We start from the raw sequence: 25,480 nt of genomic DNA, 5'->3' as shown, positions 1-25,480 counted from the left end.
GGGCTGGAGCACTTCTGCTATGGGGACAGGCTGAGAGAGTTGGGCTTGTTCAGCCTGGAGAAGAGAAGGCTCCAGGGAGACCTTATTGCACCTTCCGGTACCTGAAGGGGCTACAAGGAAGCTGGGGGGGACTTTTTACAAGGGCCTGGAGTGACAGGACAAGGGGTAACGGGTTTAAATGGAGAGTGGGGCGGTTTAGATTAGATATCAGGAAGAAGTTCCTCACAGAGAGGGTGGTGAGGCACTGGAACAGGTTGCCCAGAGAAGCTGTGGATGCCCCATCCCTGGAAGTGTTCAAGGCCAGGCTGGATGAAGCTTGGAGCAACCTGGTCTAGTGGAAGGTGTCCCTGCCCATGGCAGGGGGATTGGAACTGGATAGTCTTTAAGGTCCCTTCCAACCCAAACCATTCAATGACTCTATGATTCTATGTTCCTAAAGGGTTCCCAGGGCAGGGAGTAAAGCAGCTCACATTGTTCCTGCTCCAAAGCCAGGTCTGTATTGAAATGACTAAGATATCACTGGTGCTCCTGGACACTGCTGGCCTCCATCTCCTCTGCAACACCAGCCAGAAGGGAAGATGTGGCTATTGCTATCTCAGCAGTTAGCCCTTTTGCCAGGGTCTCCGCTAGGGATCTGGCTGTCTCACACGTGTGGATGCTATTGTGGAAATAACCATCTCCCACCAAGTCACAGTGAAAGAGTTAAGAACAATTGCACTGGAACTGATCAATACTGGCAGATGACTTCACCCGCTGCCACTCCAACTACAACAAACAGCTCCATCTGGACACAATTTTGGCTGGAATCTTAACAGTTGAGAGACAATTGTTGAGAACATTCCTATGGCCAGAAAGCACTGTCCTTTGAGTCTCTCGTATATAAAATGGGAAAGACAGTGGATTATCTGCTAAAACAGTTGCTGGTGATTTATTCATTTTTAAAAGCCACCTCATTATGATTTATTTCTGAATAAAAAGCAGAGGAAATAAGAAAGTTTTACAACTTTGCTTATTCATAAAGAACAGGGTTTTTAAAAAAAATCCTTTCAAACTCTATAGAAGGAGAACATTAAATTAACATCAAGTTTGTGAATTTCTAAAACCTTCTACTACCCACAATACTACCCACATTAGTGTCTTTAATCTTGCAGTTGGATAGGCCAGCAAAGACTTCTGAATCTCTATTTCTCTGAGAATGCTGGGGTGAAAAAAAAATCTGTGTAAACACATTTTCCTCTAGTGTTGAAACCAATGAAATTCAGACCTTGAAACACTCCATTTGCAGTGGTTTCCCCTTCAGGGGAAGTTAACTTTTGCATTCTCTATTACTCACAATTTCAACTGTGTAACAATCAATGTTTAATTATAATGTAGGCTTTTGCTCTTCGTTTAGCTCATTTTCACCAAGTTAACTAGCACAAATAAGCGACCTCTCTTCAAATGACTCTCTGGACACAAGAAACTACATCAATGTGTGTAAACATTTTTAGATGGAAAAAATTGTGAGGACGGGCTGAAACAAGCCACAAATTAACTAATACACACAAGAAATAGTAAGAGTTTTTTAAAAATACAGAGTGGTAAGAGACCTCTAGCTAATAGCACATACTACAGAACACAGAGGAAAAAAAATCCTTTGTTGGGGACAGTAAATTTTTGCTTTTAATTGCTCCTTTGTGTGAAGCTGCCCTTTCAGCAGCGCTCTACAACCTTCCGGCTATTTGCAAAACTCTCTGCAATGTTTTCAGTAAGGTTTTGCAATAGCAAAAGCAAAAGATTGCCTAGAGGCTACAAACTGTACCTGGAAAGGGCACTCATGTTCCGAAAGGACATGGTGAACCAAAAATTCCGAGGAGACTGGCAACCTAAAATAATCTAAAACATTAAAGAAAATAAAAGTTGGATGATATTCATCCAACTAATATTCACTAGACTACTAAAAATTTCTTTTAATTAAATTATTTTTGTCTTATTCTAAAATGGATCTGTATGCTTATTCTTCACAGAATTAATTTTCATGGATTTCATGGACACGGATGTTACAGTAAAGGAGTTTAAGATTTTCATTAAGTGCGAACTGTGGTGCCACCCACAGCTTTCTGAAACAGCTAAAGCCCTGGACCAGAATATCAGTGATTATTAATGTAACTTAACCTCACAAGGACAGTTAATACACAGATGCTGAAAGATACATCAGAAAAGCATTGTGAGGAAACTGGAAAAGAGAGCGGAAAGGCCCCGGGTGCAACAAGAAAATCAAACTACTGAATTATCACTAACTTTAGCTTTGTATACCTTGAGGTCCCAGTTTGGCCTGAGCTGGCATGGAGGTTGAGCTAAGAAGGGGGTCAGATGAAGGATCCAGGAAACTGCTGGTCAGATTTGTTTTACATGAGAGTGGAAGTGATTCTTCAGGTAAATTATCTAGGCTCATCTTGGTTTGCCTACTGGTATCCAGTAGGTCTTTCCCAAAGAAAGCTTCCTGCAAAGAAGATAAAATGATTTAATGTAGGAAGAGCACTGTATCTATTGAAAACGCTGGGTAAACGGCAAAAGTGAAATTAAAATCCAATGATTACTAGAAATATAAAAATACAGTCTCAATCTTACGCCTTCCAGTAGAGCAGGATCTCTGCCAGGCTATGAGGCGCTGATACGTTGAACACAACTTACCTGAGGTAGCTACATTATTAGTATTTTATGATTAAATTCACACCTTAAATTATGTAGAAAAACTATAGCGTTCTTATGTATATGTGGCACAGTGTACCAATATGGTCTTACAATATTATCCCAAGTTTTTAAGTATTTAAAACATGTCTCCTTGCACAAACAAAACAGTGGAAGAAGGGGAATACTACTGAGCAACTTGATCAAGGCCACACAAGAAGTTTATGAAAAACATGCAAGCGTACTGTGGTCCAAATTCAAGAATGATTGTACACTGTGTTTTAGTTGGCACAAAATCACCCTAACGTCAAACTGCTGTAACAAAACGCCTAAAGCTGTTTAACTTACATCAGTATCACTTCAAATGTTACATAACAGCACTCACTCACCTAAGCCCAAGTACTCAGTAATTTGACAACAACCTATCAAATTTTCAAGCCAATTTTTATTCATTATATAAGAGCTTTTTCTGTTTTCATGTAGTCTTTAAAATCTTGGTTTATGATACAGCTGCTAAAAATAAAGCTAAAGAAAGGGGATTTTCAGTATCTGTTATTCCAACATGTACAAAAGAAGAATCTAGGAAATATTCTATGTTTTACAGTGGTAAAACATGCACTAAGAAAAAAATATTTATCCTTATTAACAAAAAGGAAATGTTACTGAAGTATTTTCTTTTGAACTCACTTCCCCACTTATGAAATACAAATTATTTTTAGACAGAGATTGTTTTGCCTCCCTGTCAATTCCCTGCTTTCAATCCCAATACAGTATTGGTCATATTGGTGAATATCTACAACAGAATAAAGTTTTCATGAAAAAAGTGGCTAAGAAGACCAAGCCAAATAATGTTCTCAGTGACAGGCATATATATACCAGTCAGTTTTTAAACGGGTTGGAGATAGATAAATTATTCAATCACCATTAATATCCTGGTTATTTTCCATGAGTGCTACCTCTTATGTGCTAGGGACATCACAGAATAGGGGGAAAGAGAAGAGATGATTGTGGTAGGGAGATGCAGGGCATATAGAAACACAAAACAACTTTCCCCTATCAAATCATGTTCTATAATCTTTTAAAAAAAGAAAAAACAGTTGTCTTCAGGAAATGGCACGATCAGGCTACGACATCCCAGAGAGATGAATGCTGAAAACATCATGTTGTCTTTCCCCCGCACCCAGCTCCTCTCTCAGAACACATACAGACCTATATATTGAGAAACAACACCAGAGGACTGGAGATTTAACATGATATACAGCTTTCTGTACAAACTTAAGTACGTTCTTCACAGAAAAACTATTTAATTGGAATGATAAACTGGGACTCGGAAAAGAAACATTAATGGCTTAACAGAACTGCTAATCAACACAGATAAAGATCAGGGGTTTAGATGTATTTACGTAAGAAGCACAGCAATAGCTTTACCTGTAAGTAGGCGGGAAAGGTTTCTTCAAGCTTATTTTTCTTTTTTCTGTAACGCTTTTTTATTTTCTCAGTACTTTCAGAAGCTGGGGTAGACTCCTCAACTGGCGTGTCTGGCAGCTGTTCTGTCCAACCTAAAAAGTAACATTCAGGCACAAATAAGTAAAATACTCTGTGTCTTCCCCTAAAGGTACAGTGGCAGCACACCTAACGCATCTTGCTGCCTTTCTGGGCACAGGGGGTTATTGAGTATCACTCCAGATGTACCCTAAAGGTGGCTTTTACCTAGGCAGCTGTGAACTGCCACCTGATCATCTGGGCTCTGGCACTCAAATGCCATACGTGATACTAGTCGCATCACTACCTTGTTGTACCTCACTGGCTGTACATACACATTCAACTTTTCTATCTCCAAGCCAACCTAAGAATTCAGTAATTTGAGAGAGATTATAGGTGCCATTCAACCAAGTATTTGAAAGATAATTCCTCTGAAGTACTATCTCCAAATTAATCCATGCTGAGTTACACTTTAATCACCTTACATTTTATACACTAATTTTTCACAAATTAAAAGTAAAAGAACATTGTTTGAATCTGAGAAATTACTGTCATATAAATAATAAACAGGCCAGAAAACGAAATCCATAAAGAAGCCCTTCCAGAAAAATTACAAATTTATTCAGCTATCATATCCTGAAGTGGCACTGTTTATTCCAATAAACGCAATAGCACACTGTGCTCATCAATCATTGAATATTTTATTTCAGCAGGCCAGGGAGAACACTGTAGGTAAAAGCAGAACTTTTAAAGTCCTCTACTTCTGTCTCGCCAAAGCTAATTACATGAAGTTAATGACCCTGGCAAGTTATTTAAGAAATCATATTATTGTGGTAATAAAACCAGCGATCCTTTGTACTATCGTGATCTCTTGTACCGTATTCAGAGGACAGAAAGTAGAATGAAGCTCACCAGCACTGACCTCTGCATTGTTTGAGTGAGCTTTTGCAGGGAAAGGGGGTGGAACATGACAGGAGTAGCAAAAAACTTGGTGAGGCTGATGAGTACTGGCAGCTGAGAAGTGGGCTCTCAGCAAGCTACATTGATTTAAAACATACAGGGATTCTTCCTTGTTATTTTTTTCTTAACAAGCAATTGTGCCTGAGCAGACAAAAAGAAGCTCAAACTTTTAACTGAAGAATACTTAAGAATATTGCTTTTTAACAATATGCATTGTGCTGCTACCCAGAATGGGGAATAAACGTTTAGCCTTTTTTTTTTTTTACTTAAAGGAGCAGATCCCTATAGGAATGAAAAACTTTTAAAGCAAGCTTTTCAGCACTATCTGAAACAATGTAGCATACTATACTGAAATATTATTTACAAAGCATAAAAATGTAGCTATAACACCAAGATTAATGAGAAAGCAAGCACTGTATCTGAATAGGGAACCCAGCTAGGATATTGGGTTGCACTGATGAAAGAAACATCTGTTGGCTTCATAAAGTAATTCTACAAATGCAAACAAGGACAACTTTTAACTATTAGTTTTTAATAGTGCTTGGAAGCAGTCTACCCCATCCTGTACAAATGCATAGCAAGACACCAATCTGGCTCTAGAAAGGTTAAAAACCTCAATAGCTGAACAGACAGGAGAGAATAACAGGAGAAATCAAAGGCCAGGATCTTCTGAGGTGGTACCAGCCACCTTTAGAAGCAGCTGCCTCCTTCTACTGACTTCATAGGAAACAGGCTCTAAACTAAACATATTCCACATCTCACCTTAATGGCACGTCAGTATTTTCTAGAGTAGATAGTGTGAATAAATGCAGAGGGATGAAATAATTTAGCCTAATCACACACGGCAAGCAAGGGACCAAGGCCCATAAAAAAAATCTGATTTCTTGCTCAGTGCCCAGTCTGCTGAGAAGTACAGTGTCAGAGGCATTCAAATGGCTTTGCTATGAGAAGAGAGACCAGAGGAGGATTCTTCAGCTCTGGAAAAGACTCACGGGGGAATATGACGCATACCTAGAAAATATTTCTGTATTATGAATTAATATGGAGTTGTATTTTTTAAAATAATCTTTCCTAACAAAAAACAGGAGGGTAGCTTATGAAACTCTCAGATACCCAGTTTAAAATGAAAAGAAATTGTCTCCATGCAACAATAGTTGCATGTTGAACTCCCTAATGTAGGATTTTCCAGAGCACGAAGAGATACATAACAGTATCAGACACATTTGTGGAACATGGAACACTGGTGAATATTGAAACTGATGGTTCAGAACACACCTCTGGATCAGGAATGTATCTGGAGGAGGGTGTATCAGAAATGGCATTGCTCTAAACCTACCTCATTTCTTATACTTCTTTCTGTCTTCTACTGGTCAAAGCTAGGCTAAACAGAGCTCTGACACAATACCACATGTCCTTACAGTCCTCACTATTTATCTCCCACAATCGCCTGCAATTCATCGTTTGTTTCTTTGTACATCATGGGCTCTGCTGAAATTATAAGTATGTAGGAACGAGTATTTTCAGTTAAATCAATAGGGCCATCACGACAAATACAAAGCTTTTTCCTTTGTTGCACATATCTGGAAAGAATCGTGTGTTGATGAGCTGCATTGTTTTTACTGCATTAGGCATGAACAGAAATTTAAAAGCAAGTTTCTGCACTTACCTTCATCTCTGCCAGGCAACTGCTCAGAAACAGATCCAGAAGAATCTTTCCTGGAGAGAGATCTCTTAGTCTTCCCCTGCCCTGTACGGCTTCTCTGACGTACCATAAATCCACCAATACCTAACAAGGAAACAAAGTTCCATATATTGATTAAAACTATGTTTCGCAGTTTTAATGACAGCTGTGATTATCCTGCAGGTAAAATGGACTACTGCATCTGTAGAGGTCTAAGAATGAATCTAAGATACCTAAAGAGGTTTCATTCAGAGTTTTACCAAACAGTTCTGAATTTTAATGTCTTGGTGGGTACACATATAATTATCAAAAAGATCAATACTTTAAGACTGTAAAACAACCACAAGTTTGAATTACCAAACTGGGCAACTTTCAGATATTGGTTTTCCCTTCCCTTGGCAAGCTGATGGACTGCTAGAATTAGAAGTCAATCTACCAAATGAAACCTATTAAAGAACCTTAAAGGACCATAAAGAAACCTCTACAAATTGCTCTAGGGAGCCCAACACTCCAAATGGTGGTACTAGAGAAGGACATATCACAAAATTAAAAGATAATTAATCAACATCATACTGCCTGAAACGCCAGAATCCTTCACTAGAGATTGACTGCAGTGCTCCTGATCCTTTACAGTTGGTGTGTGTGTATGCACATGCATCAGACTGAGGTTTGTTTCATTTTTCAGGGAAAGTGTTGGCTGCAGAAAACTAACAGATGGCTGCTCAACTCATGATCCAAAGCCACTCCGAGCAAATGAAACTCTTCTCTTGAGGACCCAGCAGTAGAAAAAAATGGCTTGTTGAGGTGCATTAATTGTAGAGAAAGAAAATCTCCGTTAAGTGATGCGGGTTTGTACCACCATCTCCCCAGGGTGGGCCCGTGATGGCAGGCAGGAACACATGGGCACGATCTGCTGAGATGGGGCTCTCCCTCGACACTGGGAAATGATGTGCGAAGGGTAAAACGTGGTAGAGATCTGTTTAGCTACTGAGAGAGAAGCAAGAGAAACTGGACCATGTTGCAACTCCTGCTTCCTTTCCTCCCTTCACTGTATTCCTTGCTTTCACCTCCTCAATCATTCCATTGCCTCTGTTCTCCACCCCTGCTATCTTCTTGATGGGAGGATATGGCCCCTTACAGCAGGCAGGGTGGGTGTGACTGGCAAAACCAGTATTTGTGACCTCAAAGACTACAGTCTACTTATTCACAGAAGTGGGAGGCTGCATAATGAAACACAAAACCAACACAGATTCTGAGACATACCAAGGCATGGGATAGAGGGGCTCTTCAAAAAGCTGGGCAGTGTCTAAGCACAGCTTATTATCTGGGGTTCCCTTTTAGCCCCTAATGGATCAGAGCTACTTCCTATGGAGTCGCTTAGGTACCTATAGCTTTTTCTGCCTGCAGATAGCTCAAGTGTTCCTGCATCCAGGACACATAGCTAATCCACAGGCAAGATAAGAGTCTACTGCACTAATAAATTAAAATAAATTCATTCATCCAATAACTGAATTAACTAAAATTCACTGCCAGAAGTCTTCTGCAAATACTTAGTAAATTACTGTTACCAAGTATTTCAGAAAATAAGTAACATACCTGCAAAAAAGTTCAGATACTGTCAGACATACATGCATATATACACAAACCCTGGCCTTCATCACATATACAAAAGAATATAAAAGAATCAACGCAGGGTACAGATTTGAATTACTAACCAACAACTGACAGCATACTAAGAACAGGCCTACAGCAACCTTTGGAAATGCATTTTGATAAGAGGCCTAAAAATGATTTTAAACAAAACACCCCGCCCAAAAAAATGTAAAATCAACAATTAGCAATATAATACTTCGGAATTCCATACTATTTTTTTTTTTAATTATACGGGATAAAAAGGGTGTTAAAACAAACAAGGGACACACAATCATATAAATTACTGTATCCTACCAGGTCTATATGGTTTCCGCTTCCTCTTTTTAATCCCATCAGCTCCTTCTGCCACTTTGGTATCATCATCCACAGCTTCCCGTTCTGGGCTGGAATCTGATTTTCCATCACAATCCATAAGATCACCTTCTGCAGAAAAGACACAATGGTAACTTTAACTGGAAAAGGGAAAGGAGGTGTTTTTCCAAAATTTCTACATCTGATTTCGGAGAAACCGACTGAGAATGACAGCATTTTCAAGAGGGTGACAGATACCCATGCTCTGTGAACACCTGTGGGAAACCCACCCCAGCTATACACAAAGACCCAGGTGTACACACATGTTTGGGAGATGATGGTACCCAAAACCAGAGAATAAATGCTATTGTCAGTGGTATGAGTCTGAGACATTTTTTGGTGCCCCTTTCAGAAGCCTGTCCTATTGCATTTTTTAAGTGTCTGAGCAATTTCTAGCCATACATCAAGGAATATGGATACGATTTAAGACCCAAGATATACTTTATTTTGTTTACTGTCCTCTGAAGTTTTTGTTGGGAAGGTTATTTGCTTATTGAGAAGACTGACTGAAAAACTGCAGCCTACGCTTGGAAGGTAATATCCAAGGACTCTTAGTTCGGAGTGTTCTTGACTTGAAGCTGTGTGACTGACTCAAAGCAGACTTATCTATGCAGAGTAGTTTGACTTATATAGTAGAAAATCCAGCCCAAAGGAATTATTCAGCCTGGAAGATGAAAAATTTTAATTTTGAGTTGGAGTTTATATTCTGTGGGACAGCTGGGTAGAAACAGCTGTTAAGTATGATGGCATTAAAAAGCCTTTGGTGTTGAAGAGAGAGTGAGTTAATTCTGTTTCTGATATCCTCAAAATGTCAATATAATAATGACCTTAAAACTTCATTTTATTGTAAAGCATTTGAACCATGTTAAATACAATCTTGCCTCTGAAGATACTGGAATTCTAATTCCCTGCTTTGAATTGAGGTGTTGTGCTGGTTCTGGACAGAATAATTTTCTTCATAGCAGCAGTACAGGGCTGTGGTTTAGATTTGTGCTGAGAACAGTGTTGGTAACACAGGGGTGTTTTCGTTGCTGCTGAGCAGTGCTGACACAGAGTCAAGCGAGTAGCCTGGGGGTGCACAAGAAGTTGGGAGGGGGCACAGCTGGGACAGCTGGTCCCAAGGGAACCAAGGGATATCCCACAGCATATACAGCATCATGCTCAGCATATAAAGCTGGGGAAGAAGGAGGAAGAGAGGGACACTCTGTTTGATGCTGCTTGTCATCCCAAATAACCGTTATGTGCGATGGAGCCCGGTTTTCCTGGGGATGGCTGAACACCTGCCTGCTGATGGGAAGTGGGGAATGAATTCCTGGTTTTGCTTTGCTTGTGTGCATGTCTTTTGCTTTACTCATTAAACTGTCTTTATCTCAACCCATGAGTTTTCTCACTTTTACCCTTCCGATTCTCTCTCCTATCCTGATGTGGGAGGGAGTGAATGCACAGCTGTGTGGAGCTGAGCTGATGGCTGGGGTAAACCATAACAGTATGTAATTCTATATGGTCTAAACCCACATACAGTTGTAAGAGGGAGCGATACTGTTATAACAGGCAGAGCTGGACCCTTTCACATCACTTCTGCAACCCTTGCACTTCCACAAGCTGGGCCACAGACCAGACATTCCCATTGATGAAGACTTCTCCAAGTTATCCCTGCAAAGCTGGTGGCTTGGCACAGGCAGTCCCCACTGACCACCAAAGCCCATTCCCTCCTCCCCTTGACAGCACAGGTAAGGTCTCTTTGCAATGCGTCCACTTCTGTCAGAAGATAAACTTAAGCTTGAGCGCCAATGTGTCTTGCTACACATGCTGAGCGCTGAATGCCACAGTGGTCCTTCCCATGTACTTGGGCAGCACAGCTCTACACACAGTAGCAGAAGAGCCATGTTAAGTCTATCAAAGCTGGTGCTCCCACTGCAAGCTGAACTACCATGTAGCCTTTAAAATGTGGAACCCCGGATGCCGAATCTGAAGAAAGCCTAGAGATGAGATGGTAACAAAACTACCATGAGCTCAATTTTCTCAGATACAGCCTCTTTTTTCCACCTGGAACTCTAGAGTCAAAGTAAAGGTTATTTCTGTTTGCCTGGAATTAGTACATTATGTTGCTCCAACCAAAGCCGTGTTACAGCTTTATTAAGATGTTTAGAGAACAGGCACTGATCCACTCTACAGGGCACATGTAGAGCTACCAGGAAACGCAGCCAATCTACCATGTACATGCTCTGCTGTTACCAGCACATGTATGAATGTTCTGTGACACTTGAAAGGGCAATGAAAGGTGATCAGATCTGAAATGAAAGTCTGTGGAAGCTTTGGCTCTCCCTTTCATATTCTGCTATTACATTTAGCTATCTTGTTATCTAGTTGAAAAGAGACCGATAAAAGCCAACAAGCAGATAATGAAGTTAGACAAAGTTACATAGAAAACAGGCACACGTTTGTAAATGTAAAGATAATAACCACTGAAAAAGAACAAGGGAAGTGGTTAATTCTCCATCTTGATGCCTTCAAACCAAAATCAAAAGCTTTTCTTCTTTCAACAATCCACCTGATGAACTATACAAAAGTTTGAGATGAAATACAATAGTCCATGTAATGCTAGGATAATGCACCAAGCCCGGTGAGTACTGAAGAAAATGAAAAAACAACCCCATAGTTAACTGTTTTAAAGGTTATAAACAAATGAAGGGAAGCTATAGTAAGAAAAATACACTTGTAGTCAACAGCAGACAGTAAGAATGTGCTAATCAAACAACAGGAACAATACTTACAGCAAGTTAACACTGAAGCTGCACTGATGGTTAAACTACCCAGTTATCTCAAGCACACTCTTTGTATCTAAAAAAAGCTTCTTATGACATTTAACCTGATTAACAACACAGCAGTGTTGCATAAACAGAAAGCACTTTAGACTGTGGTGAGGTGGGGTGCCTGTGTTCCTTGTTCCTCTCCTAACAGACACGTGCATGACTAATGTAATGACTTTCACACCTGCCAGGACAGTAAGCCCTTCCCCAGGCCAAGGATTAACACCTATTCCACCAACACACTGAACAGGAGACACAGCCAGACCATGGCAAGAGGACAGGAGATGGTACTGCACCATGCTGGCTGCTGTTTCTAGTGTTGAAGAGCAGGGATTTGGTGAATGGGGCTAGCTGCTCCTACATGCTTTTCCCACTCTCATCTCCCACCTTTGGTCTCCTTTGGCTGTGGTTGCTGTGCTTGCTCAACTGGGAGGGAAGCAGATGAAACAAGTCCTGTTGGCCCTGGAACACACAGATCTTTATTCCATGTCAAGACCTGTGGTGGAAGGAGCCCTCCCAAGGTCTTCTACCCACCTACACAGGGATGTGTTTGGGTAGGCAAGCATTAGCCCTTCATCTCTCATCGGCCTTGGAGGTCATGAAACCACTGTTACATCTTCCCATCCTCTCCATACTACATGGATACTCCGTCCTGGAACCTTCAATCCTTTGGAACAGCTCCACATACAGCGTCATCTACTTGAACTAGAGCAACACCCAGAATTCACTTCCAAACACAAATCCTGTCTTAAATTCTACTTTGGAGATGAAAAGAAACAAAATGTTCCTATGGAAATACAAGGAAAGTTTCTTCCTTGGACCCTAAGGTCAACTTCTTTCTTTCTTTCAAAAAAAAAAAACCTCTCAGCAACGAGCTTTTTACTCCGCTTTCCCCTTTGTTTTAAATAGAAGCTTTACAAGGATGCAGACGTTGCTTTGCTGAGCCAATGTTACCACTTTCAAACAGCTTTTGCAGTAAATCTAAGAGCCTCAAATACACTTGTCCTCAGTGACCACACAGGATTTCCCACAGGGAAGCCAAGGATTAGACAAAAAGGCAACGAGCATTTCCAGTGTTGCCAGCCTTAGAAAGGTGAGTTTCCTACAGGATGGATGACCCGTATGCAAAACAACAAGAAAAATCCCTGAAATGGACAACAACAAGCCACAACTATTGTTCAAGTAATTCCCATAAAGCATTCTGTACGGAACGTAAGAGTAGCGGTATAATAAAAACTCCCAGGGATATCTGCAATACACACATGTACTGGAGCAAATGCTCCAAGATACAAGACATGCCAAAAGTAGACTGCTACCTCTACTGTCATCCATCTCCCCATCTCTTGAGTGTTCTGACTGGGCATCTGGGGGTGTCTGAAGCACAGCCACACTGTTCTGATTTATAATCTTCAGCTTAAGCTTTGGTTTCGTCCGTTTTCTTCTGGGTACTGTAACAGTTAGGCTCTGTAACTGAGACATGCCGGATTCTGTCAAGCAGACTCCATCCTGGGTGTATGTCTTCGGTGGGTCTATAAAAGTTAAATGAATCATAACAGCAATATAAAACTCTTTAGTTTACAAGTCTTTTATGAATAGAACTTTTAAGAGTTAATAATCCACGTGTATGGAGCTGATTCATGAGTGAGGAAAGTGGTATAAATAGAGATATCTGATACTGTCTTACACATTACAGTTACAGCTTTAGAGTCTGATGTCAAATCCAGCAACAATCCGTTACATTGCTACAAAACACCAAGGATTCATTAGAGTGAACGATTTGATTAGGGAAACTGGTGCCTTGCAGGGTATTTCTGTATCCCTGGCACTCACAGGAAACCACGGAAGTCTTACTTTGGATCCCTGCTGCTCCTCGACGAAGGCCCTCATCCAGCCCTCAGCACTGTACCTTCATCTTATTAAGTCTCCCAGAACTCTTGCTAACTCAGGCAAGTTATTAGCTCTGTTTTACAGGCAGACAAGAACCAATTTATATCAAGTGAGCTGCTCAAGATCGAATGGGAAATCACAGGTAGGACCCAAGTCTCCCAAGATCTGCAAGACTGCTTCTTCTTCCAGCTGTTACACGACAATTGAGTCTACCACTAAAACTCTTAACATTCCTTAACTGACCATCTAGAAAGGAGCTGTCACCAGTGCGGGGGCCCTGCAAGCAGAGGTTTGGGAACTTTCACAGAATTACCAAGTAATGAAGAGGCTGCATGATGCTTTTGCTCTTTGGAGCCAATTAAACAGTGATTTGATAGCACAGCTTTTGAAAACATAAACATCCTAACTTTTGTTCCCTTTAGCCACAAATTTTTCTTAAGTAACAACTCACACCTCAAAACACAGCTGGTTCTGAACGCAACTCTTCCCAGATCACTTTTTTCTTATGCTGAACTAAAAAAAAAAAGTGTTTGCTTTAAAAAAAAAAATCACACACTCTTCTTCACACTGAAGATTGAAGGGAGAACCTTCTCTCAGAACTAGATTTGTGCAGTATCAAATGGAAAAAAATTCTGAGGTGAATGTCCTAACATGATGGAAGCTGCTAGGTACTATAATTTAAAAAGTGACTTGTGAGTAGACTCGTCAAGATTATAAATTCCTAGCACAAACCAGACAAATACAGAAAACTTGTGTCCTCCGACAGCTTGAGCCTATAAACATTTGTGTACATGCTTGACTCAGACCCACTGTGTTATCACCGTTAATATGAAGGCAAGCAACTAAGTCTGCAGGACCAAAGCATAATTTAAAGTAATTACAGTGCAGGTATGGCAGGCAAAAGAGAAGAAAGTAGAGAGAATGAGGGAAAAAAAATTAAAAGCATGCTGCCGTAACTGAAAGATAGTTAATGCTGTGTGTTATCAAAATCATAGAAAAAGGAACTTCTGTCTCATGTAAAAATATACCCTTAAAATATGCTAAATGATCAAAGATTAAGCATTTACATTCTTTACCTAGTTCTTTTGATTTTGAAATAATCTGAGCTCCAACTGATGAATCACAACAGTCCAAAGAAGGCACTGAAAAATATAAGGAAAATAATTTCAACTTTTAAAAATGGTGACTTAATTTAAACTGAAACTGTCAGTTAATTTTCCTTCAAACGGTTCTGTTAAACTCCCTGATTTATACTGTTGGCAAGATTCACTAGCACCTTATAAAATAAAGTGCTTTTCAGCGCCACAGCTGATGTGACTACAAAACAAGCCTGATGCAAACTGAACTTCTCCAACCTCCTAGGGCCAAGAATGGCATTGGAACGGCACTGAACCCAATGGTAAATGATCTGCTGCTGGACCAAGGGCTAGTGAATACACTGGATCTACTGGATTGGAAAGCAAGCTCTACTCTAGCCATGACGTTCAGGTTTTGCTGACCTAAGCATGAAAAACGGGAGTTTTGTGAATTTGGTATTGACTGCTGTTTTGTTTCCCCAAGGAGGGGCAGGCACACTCCAACAGCTTCGCACACAAGATTCCAGCTGTGTCTGTGCTGTCAGATCTCGTTATACAACGCATATGAGAAACAAAATAAGGCTGATCTGAGAACAGATGATACATGACTTGGTCTAGTTACACAGAGTAATTCTTATTCAAGATAAGCATATCGATAAATGGAACTGCAGAAACTCATTTAGAAGTATCTACAGCTTGTGCGCTTCAGGGAAGCACTGGAACAGTGCGGCTGAACAAATGATGACCAAAATGTCCTACAACACTAGGCTCCTCTTCTTGTGGGCAAAAATGCTTTTCCCATCTGCCTTAATTACAATAACTGTAGTTGTGCTTCAATAACGTGTGATGTGCAGACCAGACTTTTAGTATTAGTACTGCGACTCTACAGAGATTATGTAGACAGGGTAAGTGAAGTGAAAATTAGAAGCTTCTATCTTGCAAACACTGAGAACTAGACTCAGAAAACATGTTAGTTTGGTAAGGTTAGCATTACCATATAGGTATGTTTATCCATACTTTTTTTTTTTTTTTTGCCTAGAAATCTTATCCATGCTGCATTTGAGATTTAGACAAAACATGTGGAGTATTTACTTTGCATCTGCCACACACGATGAGACCACTGAGGTAAAGCACGTGTGGGAGGTTCAGTGTTTCTCAGACGGGTCAGCCCACCGTACGTGTGGTGCTGCTGACCATCTCACACAGTGCAGGAGTCGGGGCAAGGCTAGGAACAGCACAAAAGCTTCCAAGTAACACTTCAAGTCTTTGCTAAATACAATAGTGAATGTGAAATCTAGAGGATGCTCTCTAAGCGTATAAGAAGATTTAAGAAAAGTGAAAGTCTGTCTTCAAAAACTATAATCCTTTGCAAGTGTTAGGTAGGATGCAACTGAAGTATATGGTATAACCTACAGAAAATCAGATTTCCCTGCAATCGATAAATGAAAGCCCCCTATGAGAATTACTGAAAAACCGATACACAGAAATGGAATGAAAAGACAAGGAACAAAATAAATTGTGTACGAGATTTTGAAAGAGATGCTGAGCTGGAGGGAAACAAAAAAGATACGGGACAAGCTGCAGGATGGAAGATACTCCAAAGCACTGAATTGAAACAACAGGGAAAGGCAGATTGTAAGACATACTCAAAGTAGAATAAGTCACCTGTTCATTTAATTGGTCATAATTTACAAGATATTTTAAGACAGAGATAGCACTTATTGAATTGGAACCTAAGGTAAACAAAAAATTCAGAGAGACAGCTGTGATAGGGAATTTGAAATCCTTATTTAAAAGTCAAACAACAGGGAGCGTTCTTCTGGTCCAGGTCAGACTGTGAACAATCTTAGCTTTGGAGACTGCACAGAGTTGAAACAGTCAAATAAACAAGCTGATGGTGACAGAGGTAAGGCCTTCAGAGACCAACTCACAAAAACTGCACAGTGTTTGAAGACAGTATCAAACAGACTTCCAGAAAAGGAGCTAATTAGAGAGCAGATTAAGGATCAGAATCAATAAAATGGATAACAGAGAAACAGAGTACTGTTAGAGAAAGACTGTTCAAGGGGGAAAAAAAAAAGAAAAGGAGCAAAAAAAAGGACACTGTTTTCTGAGGCAGTTAGCTAAAGTTAAACCAAAATTATTATGCCCATTTACAAAAGGGTTTAAACATGCTGAATACTGCACAGCATTTAGTAACTTCAGTTGAAAACAAGCAATTGCACAGAACACAATACAATGAGAAGAATCACAGTTTCAAAAAGAAAGGGTGATGCCATCTGTAAGGCTGTAACAGAAAAGAACAATTCTAGGAAGAAATTAAATGAGCGTAAGGGACAGAACAAAATGGTTGGTGCAGAAATACCACACTAGCAGAGCACTGTCGGACGCCTGCGTAACTGTGTGCATGATGCAGGCATTTCTTTGTAAATGCAGTAACTTAAAAGCACTAAAGATCTGACATAATAAATGTGCCAAATAATAAGTAATTCAGAAGTTATTTTTTTAACATATAGTATTATGTTGCTTTTGTATTCTGTTTGTAAAGACACTGAGTTAAATTTCAGAATGAGTAAAAATTTAATTCAGGTTCGTGACAACTGTACAACAGAGGCTCCCACCCATAATCTGCCCAACACTGGCTGTATGGAGCGTGTCTGAAACAGTGATAGGAACTCTTCAGCGCCTCTGTGGGCATGCTTCCTTGAGGAGGACTACAGGGGGGGCAGGTACCAGAAACTGTTACCAGATCCGCTCTAACTGGCTAAAGAAAACCAGACAGAGCTGGTCCCTTTGCCTTCTGCAAAGAAAGAAAACCAGCACAAAGGGAGCAGCAGGCTGGAGTGCGTGAATGCAGAGAGGATGGGAGTAAGTAGGGAAGGGATGAAACTTGCAGATGGGACATGTGACACACGGGCAAACGACAGAAAGGTGGAAGTGATGGGTAGGTGGTTGAGAATTCAGCCTGGAGAAGAGAAGGCTCCGGGGAGACCTTATTGCAGCCTTCCAGTACCTGAAGGGGCTACAAGGAAGCTGGGGAGGACTTTTTACAAGGGCCTGTAGTGACAGGACAAGGGGTAACGGGTTTACATTGAAAGTGGGGAGGTTTAGATTGGATATCAGGAAGAAGTTCTTCACAGAGAGGGTGGGGAGGCACTGGAACAGGTTGCCCAGAGAAGCTGGGAATGCCCCAGCCCTGGAAGTGTTCAAGGCCAGACTGGATGAGGCTTGGAGCAACCTGGTCTAGTGGAAGGTGTCCCTGCCCATGGCAGGGGGGGTGGAACGAGATGGGCTTTAAGGGCCCTTCCAACCCAAACCATTCTATGATTCTATAAATTGCTGGTCTAGGCATGTATGTAGATGAGAGATGTACACACCTCTCCTGAATGTGCAGGAATTACAGCACAGAGGAAAAGCTGCTGCTACCTAGAGCAGCTGCTAGTACCCAGTCATGGCAATATTCAAGCAATCTAAAATAGAAAAAGATTTTCTACAAGGCACAGCAATATGCTGGGGGCCATATGTTACAACTTGAGACACTACTAAAAGGAACATGATGAAACACTGATCAGAGATGATTATTTCAAAACAATTTAGTAATGAAGGTTTATGGTGCACTACTTCTGAGCAAATCTTACCACATTCTGGCTTTTAATATTTATGTATATTCAAGAAGAAAAAAACCTATTAATCTTTTCTGTTTCCTGAAGATGACTTCGTAAGATTATCAGATATGATAAGATGAGATAGGGAAGAGCTTGTAAGTTTAAGCTTCCATTTTCTGAAGCAAGAAAAATAGAAGCTCTTTCTCAATACCTACATGCTAGAAGCATTTACTCTTTACCAACAGTAAACCTGCAGTGTATTGGTAGTCTACTAGGTTGAGGGGCTCTTGCTTCTTCTAGAAAGAACATAGTTAAAAAGCTTGTAATTATACTTGAGGCACGTCTGTGATACATCTAATGGTTAAGAGAAAGAATCATCCCAGTGAGAATCCCACAGTATGGTACATTTTAATAAGCTTTCCACTGTTAACTAACATTTGTTTCTGTAAGTTTATCAAATGCTAATTGTTCTCACTTTGAAACAAAAAAGCATAGCAAATTTTCAAGGGAGTTGTAGAAGAATTAATGAAAGACTGAAACATTTCACACAAAAGTACATGCAAGTGTTTCTGTGAACATGCATCAAATGGCATCCGCAGACATGCAGCTGTGTAAATGTACACGAGTTTAAGAGGCAGTATATATACTGAGTCAAAACATGAAAGGGTAAGAGAAACCGGTCTTATTAAAAAAGGGAAAAACCTGCAAAGAAAGCTTGGGAACTCCCTGACTGGTCTTACAGGACTGGTTCCAATTCCTCATGAGACAAACCTACGCAACACAACTTCATGAAGGTGTGCAGGAAGGACGAACTCAGGGGCCACCTTATGCCTGAAGTGAAACATCTCTGACACCATCTTGTGAAGCTGTTCCATCTCGCATATTATAGGCTATAATTATCTCTAAAAGGTAGCTCTGCCAGCTTGAAAGAGAAAGGAAGAGGCAGTATTCCTTACTTGGACCTTTTTGTTTTAAGTGCCCAAAGCTTATTACCAAAATAAACAAACGTCTGTGTTACCTTTGCAAGATTCATGTTTTTCCCACTTAAAAAACCTCTATTTGAATCTGTGAAAGCAAACCTCAAAGATGAAGTGACTTGTAGAAATACATACGCATAAGTCATTCTTTCTACTAATAGTGGCAAAAGCAGGATACTTGGAAGCGTCCCACAACCATGTGTAGTTGACAAGGGAGTATATAAACCTCCAAGGTCACCTCAGCAAGTTACAATTACTGCCACGCTGTTATGAGGACATGCCAGTGTGAAGGGACGTTAGGTGCTCTACTGAACTTCTCTTGGCAGAGCTCTCCAACACATGCCTCATGGTATCTTCAGTCTTCATCAGGAAAGCTGATCTTACTGGCATCTTCTTGGTGGCTATGAATATTTCTTGAAACTTCCTCCTACCACACTCTCACGATATTCCAAGAAAGGGTTAATGTGAATACTTTAACATGCTGTTCTTCTAGGTATAGGTGTCAATGCTCTGTTGAAGTAGCAGACCGAAGCAGAAACTCCCGTGAGCTGACGTGCAGAGAAGAGGCCTGGGATACCGGCCTTGCAGCAAGACCATAAATCATGTAACAGGCCAATCGAATTGCTGACAGGCCACTCACAGTAACATTAACCAGTACCATCCCACAGACACTGTAGCTGGGCTTGAATCGAAAAACTGCAGTAGCCTCAGCTCCTGAAGTACCACTGCTACAGAACTACGGGATACAGACCCATGAGGAGCTGGTACGGAAGCTGGTACGGAGCCCTGAAGTACCACTGCTACAGAACTATGGGATAGACCCATGAGGAAGCTGGTACATATATTCACGGATAACATGGGCGGAGAACAGAAAAGCTCATCAGAAAGAACTATACATTTTAACAAGAAAGTGGCGACTCCTGAGCAGCAAAGTATGGCGACTTCTTTTAAAGCCTGCAGCTAGGGAGGGAAACAGTGGTCTTAAACACGGGGAGAGCTGAGGGCGTGGTATTAATAAAACATGAGGGAGGAGGAGAAAAATGCTTATCCAGATTGTTGTTACAGCTCCTACTCCTTCAGACAGCCTCAGAGTACTGAAATGTTGAAAGTTTTTCGGCTTAGATTGATGTTCAGATTCTTCTGCAGTTAAGAACTTCAGAGAACTGGGTTCTACTCCTTCCACTTGACAAAGTGAGATGCCTTTTACCCTTTCAATACCAAATGGTATTAGTCATTTACCCAAAATATCTCCAATAATTCTATCCAGAATTACATCCACGTTTTCTCTGGCCTTGCAGCCAATCTCTAGAGGGTGTGAAAGAGCTGAGGACACTTCCAGAAGGGCCCTTAAAATAAACATGAAAAATCTAACGTCTACTATAAGCCGAATCTCCACCAGAGAAAAGAACCGTAACACATTCCCAAACCTATTTATCGCAGTGTGCAATCCTGCCATTGGTTTCAATTGTCTTCTTACCGTTTGTTGGTGGTATGTATGGCCTACAAATGGTACAGTCAAAACCCATATCAGCTATGTTTTCCACTTCCTCCTCTGTGTTTAAGTTCTGACAGATTGCATGCATCCATCTAGAAATTAAGTGGGGGAAAAAATACAATTTAAAGGAAATATGTGGTGTTTTAGGAGACCCAAATATCAGTATATGGTCCAAGTAAATGTGAAATACTGGTTTAGTTTAAACTCTTTCAGGGAGAAATGATGACTCAGGTTCTCCATATATAGCATTCCCCTATGGTGGTGTGTGTTAAATACTGTATATATAGTATCAGATTACCTGTTTCCCTTCACAGGAAGGAAATCTCTATAAAACAATGTCCAGGAAGCAAATATGTCTTATTATTACAATTTTCTCCCTTTATTGCAATAATTTTAACTACTTACTTCATACGATGTACATTTAGCCTCACAACTATAGACTTGTGAGGTAAATTAGTTTTATTTTTACAGAGAGGGAAAATGAGGCCCAGATTAATTAATTTGCCTGGAGTTGTATAATAAAGTCTGTGGTACAACCAGGAAAGAACTACTAAGAGATTTCCGAGACTCAATCCAGTGCTTACCACGAGACCATTCCCTTCATCTTTACACTTTCACATTAGGGGAAAAAAATTAAAATAAGCCTTAAACAGGGAAAACACGTACAATATCAGAAATCCTTACCGATCACACTGTCTACACTGAATTATCAGCTCTTCATCCCTGTAAGTGCGATAGCAGATTGGGCAGGTAGACAGACTTGCGCAGGGAGCACACTGTGTGTAATTATTTTGCCATTCACATCTTAAACCCGGAGACGTTGCTCCACAGTGTCTGCACCAAACACACCTGCAGAACAGCCAAAATGATCTATTAATTTCAGTTCACAGGAAGATTATCATGTGGTTTTAAAACCCTCCTACTTAGAACTGTGTAAATAATTAAATTTTAGTTAACTAACCACTTTGGTGGGGGGAGAGGAAAACTTATTTCAGGTCAAACAACATTTCAATTGAATAAAAATTTATTATTTAGATATCAAAAATTACCATTTTTTATACTTTTTAAACAAAGTTCCTAAGAATTCCTTTTAGCCTGAAAAAACAGGCAAATAGGTGTTTGTAACAGCTCAACAGGTCAAAGGAATTCCTGCTTCCAGTTGCCATTCACCTTGAGATACGAAGAGGACTCTTTCTCAAATTGATTCTATGATTTGAGAAAGAGTCCTGCCTGAATACTTGCAGCCAGAAGTGGGTGATACGTAACTTGTACTTTTGTCATTGAAAAGAACATGCTAAAGAGGTTCTCCTTCCTCTGAAGACCTTGCCAGATGGGAGAACAGCAGTAGAACATTTAAACACTTTTAAAACATACCCAGGCTTGTGGTGCAGTTGTGCCACAAGAGAAAATGTTAAACCCTATCTATGACGTAACCATGTGAGAGGTCTATTCCGTGTTTCATCCAACATGAATGATTTTCAGAGGATTTCATTTTGAGAACGATTTGTTGAAGTATCCATTCATTTTTCCAACTGAATGTTGGAATGAAGGTTCCCATGAAGGTAAATTGGGGTTAGGTTGGGGTTTTTTTGGCTAAGAGTTTCAAAAGACAAATTTTGCCCACCTCTACTTAACGTGGGTTTTGGCATGAAGAAACAGCATGAAGAGGAGATAACAGTTACACTGGTAACTGAATGAAACTATTCAAAATATTTGGTTTGCTTTGTTTAATACACCTGACTCAAATACAATTAAAACATTATTACATTACAAACATTACAAACATTATTACTGCAAATATAAAGGGACAAAAAGAAACAGAAGAGGCCAGCAGTCAGTATCTCTAACCCCAGAACCAAACGCACCATTTGCACTTCCAGCCTCCCTTTGGAACTGTCTGCAGGGGTGGATCTAAGCAGTACGTGTGGTAGCTGATGTCGCAGTCGTCACAGAGAAGCAGTCTCCCTGGGTCTGTCGCTTTCCCACAGGCTTCACACACCGTGCACTCCAGGCACCTCCAGCCTTTGCTAAGCACCACTTTAGTAATCTGGAAATGGCAAGGTGACAATTACTTGAAAACTGCTCTCTGAAGCGCGATCATTATATTAAGTAAGGTCTGGCAAGTGGAGCACAGGCTGCTCCTTCTGTCCACACCATCCACATCAAGTAGCTGTTTATCAGTTAGACTTTCTGAGGCTTCAATACATGGACTGAACAGCAATAAACTGTAATTACTGACACCTGATGCTGTTCCAGAATATAAATTCTTCAGATAAACAAGCATACCAGAAAATATATACTGCACTGCATCTACATGGAGGGCATTTACTCCTTAGAGGGGTAGCTGGTCTGGTAGGGATGAAGAACACACGGCTGCTTTTTTCAGCTATGTAGTAAAGCCAGGATTCAGGACACTACAAATCCCCTATCCTTCCTGAATTATCTGTGACACAGAGCGCTGGGTTATAGCCATCTGAAGCAAACAACCAATTTATTACAATTAATATATAATGCAAGAGTAGTATATAAATGCAAAGCCAAATTATAGTTGAATGAAATGCACATATGGCTTCATAAAGTACATTTAAAATAAAGTTTTGTGACATGTCTAAAAAACCCCAGTTTTACACAGATGTACTCATATAAGGAACAATAAAGAGCTTATATATTGCAGTAAATAACTTACTATGTGCTTGCTAAGTCACCTGACACCATTCAAATTTGATTTTCGCACATTCTCTCCTAGACTAATGAATGTAAAATGTATTAATTAACCACTCCAACTGCTGTCAATTCTGACAGCCAACAGACAAATTGAATCAACTAAACCTTATGCCCCTAGCAAATGAAGATGCAATATAATTTTTTTTTCTTTGTTTTTAATTCTGCTTGTATTTAGGTTTTAGGCTCATATCTCAAACTGTTATTTTAACCAACTGCTGGATAATCAGTGCTATTTACGGTCGTGAAATTACAAAAAGGTTAATTTCTCTTGAGGCAATGCATACTATAAAATGACATTTAATTAAAGTCTTTCACAAGTCGCATACAAATAATGGTCACATTAGCTGATGAATATCTAACAAGTTAATGACTCCCCTAATTACCACAAAACCAAAGGCAGCATACTGCTATTAAAGTACAATATGAGAATACTGTAATCAGGTAATTCTTTTATATGGCAAAAGACTCACCTTAATACTGACACAGTATGGATGGTAACACTGACCACATTGAGAACAGGCAAGCAATCTGCCCTCAGCACCTTGGCCAAAACTCCCACATACTACGCACATATCCTGAAATGATAGAAAAGAGCCGATTTAACACACGCCAGACACTGAAATCTGGAAACTTGTAACTGTAAAATCCAACTAGCTTGCTGTATAATTTAACTCCTAACAAGGACATTCTTTTACTTCTTTCTAATTAAAAGCAGAGAAAAATAAAAATAGAGTAACTATTATCCTAACCTGATGGAGAGTGAACTTGTCACTGTTAGAGAAGAGGACAACTGTATTATGCATTGAGTTTTCTTCCTCATCTTTGTTAGATGAAATGTCCATCGTTGTGACCTATTAAAAAACCACAAAACATAAATAGCAAGCACATCACATTTTCCAAGACATGAGACAAGATGAAATTTATTCTCTCATAAGTTAATTTTTAATAGTATCAGAGAATACAAGCTTTGTAAATATTTATTCATACAGTATGAACTTTCTTTAAAAGCAACCTGCACCAGAAATTACTATGTTAATTGACATTGGTTTGCACATCAGTACAAGCATGACTGCTATTTCAGTTTTACAAACAGCATTCTCTTCCTCTCCTTTGTCCACCTTTACCCGTTACTCCATTGCATTTTAAAACTGAATTAAAAGAGGTAGTCAAGGAAAAAAAATCACTAAGCAGAAATTGTCATACTGTGACCAGTCTGCTCTGTTCCTGACATACAAACACTGAAGTTCTCATTGAAAAGTTAATTGCAGTGACATAGTTTTGAGTATTAATTCAAAGAGCAAGAGCAGAAATGTAATTTGTCCCATATTGCCCAAAATGTGGTTTAGCTAATGTTCCAATTACGTCTGAGGAACAAGCACAAGTGCAAAAGTTGCTATAGTTAAGATACTCTCTGTAAGCAATTGTTTTTTCGAGGCTTATCTAGCTTGCCCATTAAGAACTTCGACTGAACTTCAAACCCTTGTTTTGATCTCGATCCATAAGGTCTCACTGTAGACAGCTGTTCTCCTTTTGATCAAGGGATTGTTATTCTGACCTGCCCTTTACTAATTCAATGTATACAGGTACATAGAACTTCTCAGAAAGGAAAAAAAGACTTCAACCGTGTTCTGACTTTCTTGCAAATCCTGCTATGCAAAATTTGTCATCCATGAATTTAAATTCAACCATAATTCACATGATCGAACTATTCACTCCCTGAACCAGTAGTGGCCACAGAAGTTTGGAAGGTAAGAGCACGGCTCTAAATAAGAACAAATGCATGACAGAGAAACGTAACCTTGTTTTACCAGCTGTTCTAATTTTATAAATGTGGATTATTTTAAACACAGTTTAAGTCTTACACTGATAGCTTTGTTTACATCCTAACTTAAATATTTTACAAATCCAAACATCACTCTATCAAGACAAATGTAAATACTGTGACAACAGCTACAGGAATCCTTCTGATACACTGTTGCTGGAAATCAGTGTTTACTGACAAACAGCTAAAAAGGGAGTATATTGCTAGCACGCTTTAATTACTGTATGGTTGAGAGCGCTGCAGCTGTAACTAACTAATTAACCAAAAAGCACCCAAAACACCTCGTG

At 39.9% G+C, this 25,480-nt stretch overlaps 1 protein-coding gene across 1 annotated transcript in view; it reads right to left on the bottom strand.

The window, feature by feature from the left end:
- Window positions 1-25,480, bottom strand: part of LOC104510384 (histone-lysine N-methyltransferase 2C-like) — a gene marked incomplete at its 3' end in the record, with an annotated part of 56,101 nt that overhangs the window by 8,097 nt on the left and 22,524 nt on the right. The window contains exons 9-19 of the mRNA XM_010152617.1: window positions 24,121-24,222; window positions 23,842-23,946; window positions 22,513-22,694; window positions 21,332-21,496; window positions 20,630-20,739; window positions 14,571-14,636; window positions 12,924-13,136; window positions 8,741-8,869; window positions 6,779-6,898; window positions 4,099-4,229; window positions 2,296-2,482 (exon numbers count right to left, since the gene is read on the bottom strand). Of these exons, the coding sequence (XP_010150919.1) occupies window positions 2,296-2,482; window positions 4,099-4,229; window positions 6,779-6,898; window positions 8,741-8,869; window positions 12,924-13,136; window positions 14,571-14,636; window positions 20,630-20,739; window positions 21,332-21,496; window positions 22,513-22,694; window positions 23,842-23,946; window positions 24,121-24,222 (1,510 nt within the window). The remainder of the gene's footprint in view (window positions 1-2,295; window positions 2,483-4,098; window positions 4,230-6,778; window positions 6,899-8,740; window positions 8,870-12,923; window positions 13,137-14,570; window positions 14,637-20,629; window positions 20,740-21,331; window positions 21,497-22,512; window positions 22,695-23,841; window positions 23,947-24,120; window positions 24,223-25,480) is intronic.

Source organism: Eurypyga helias, unplaced genomic scaffold (genome assembly GCF_000690775.1).
Source record: "Eurypyga helias isolate BGI_N326 unplaced genomic scaffold, ASM69077v1 scaffold7735, whole genome shotgun sequence".
NCBI lineage: Eukaryota > Metazoa > Chordata > Aves > Eurypygiformes > Eurypygidae > Eurypyga > Eurypyga helias.
Note: the sequence above shows the minus strand (reverse complement) of the source record. Positions and strands in the feature narration are given on the sequence as shown.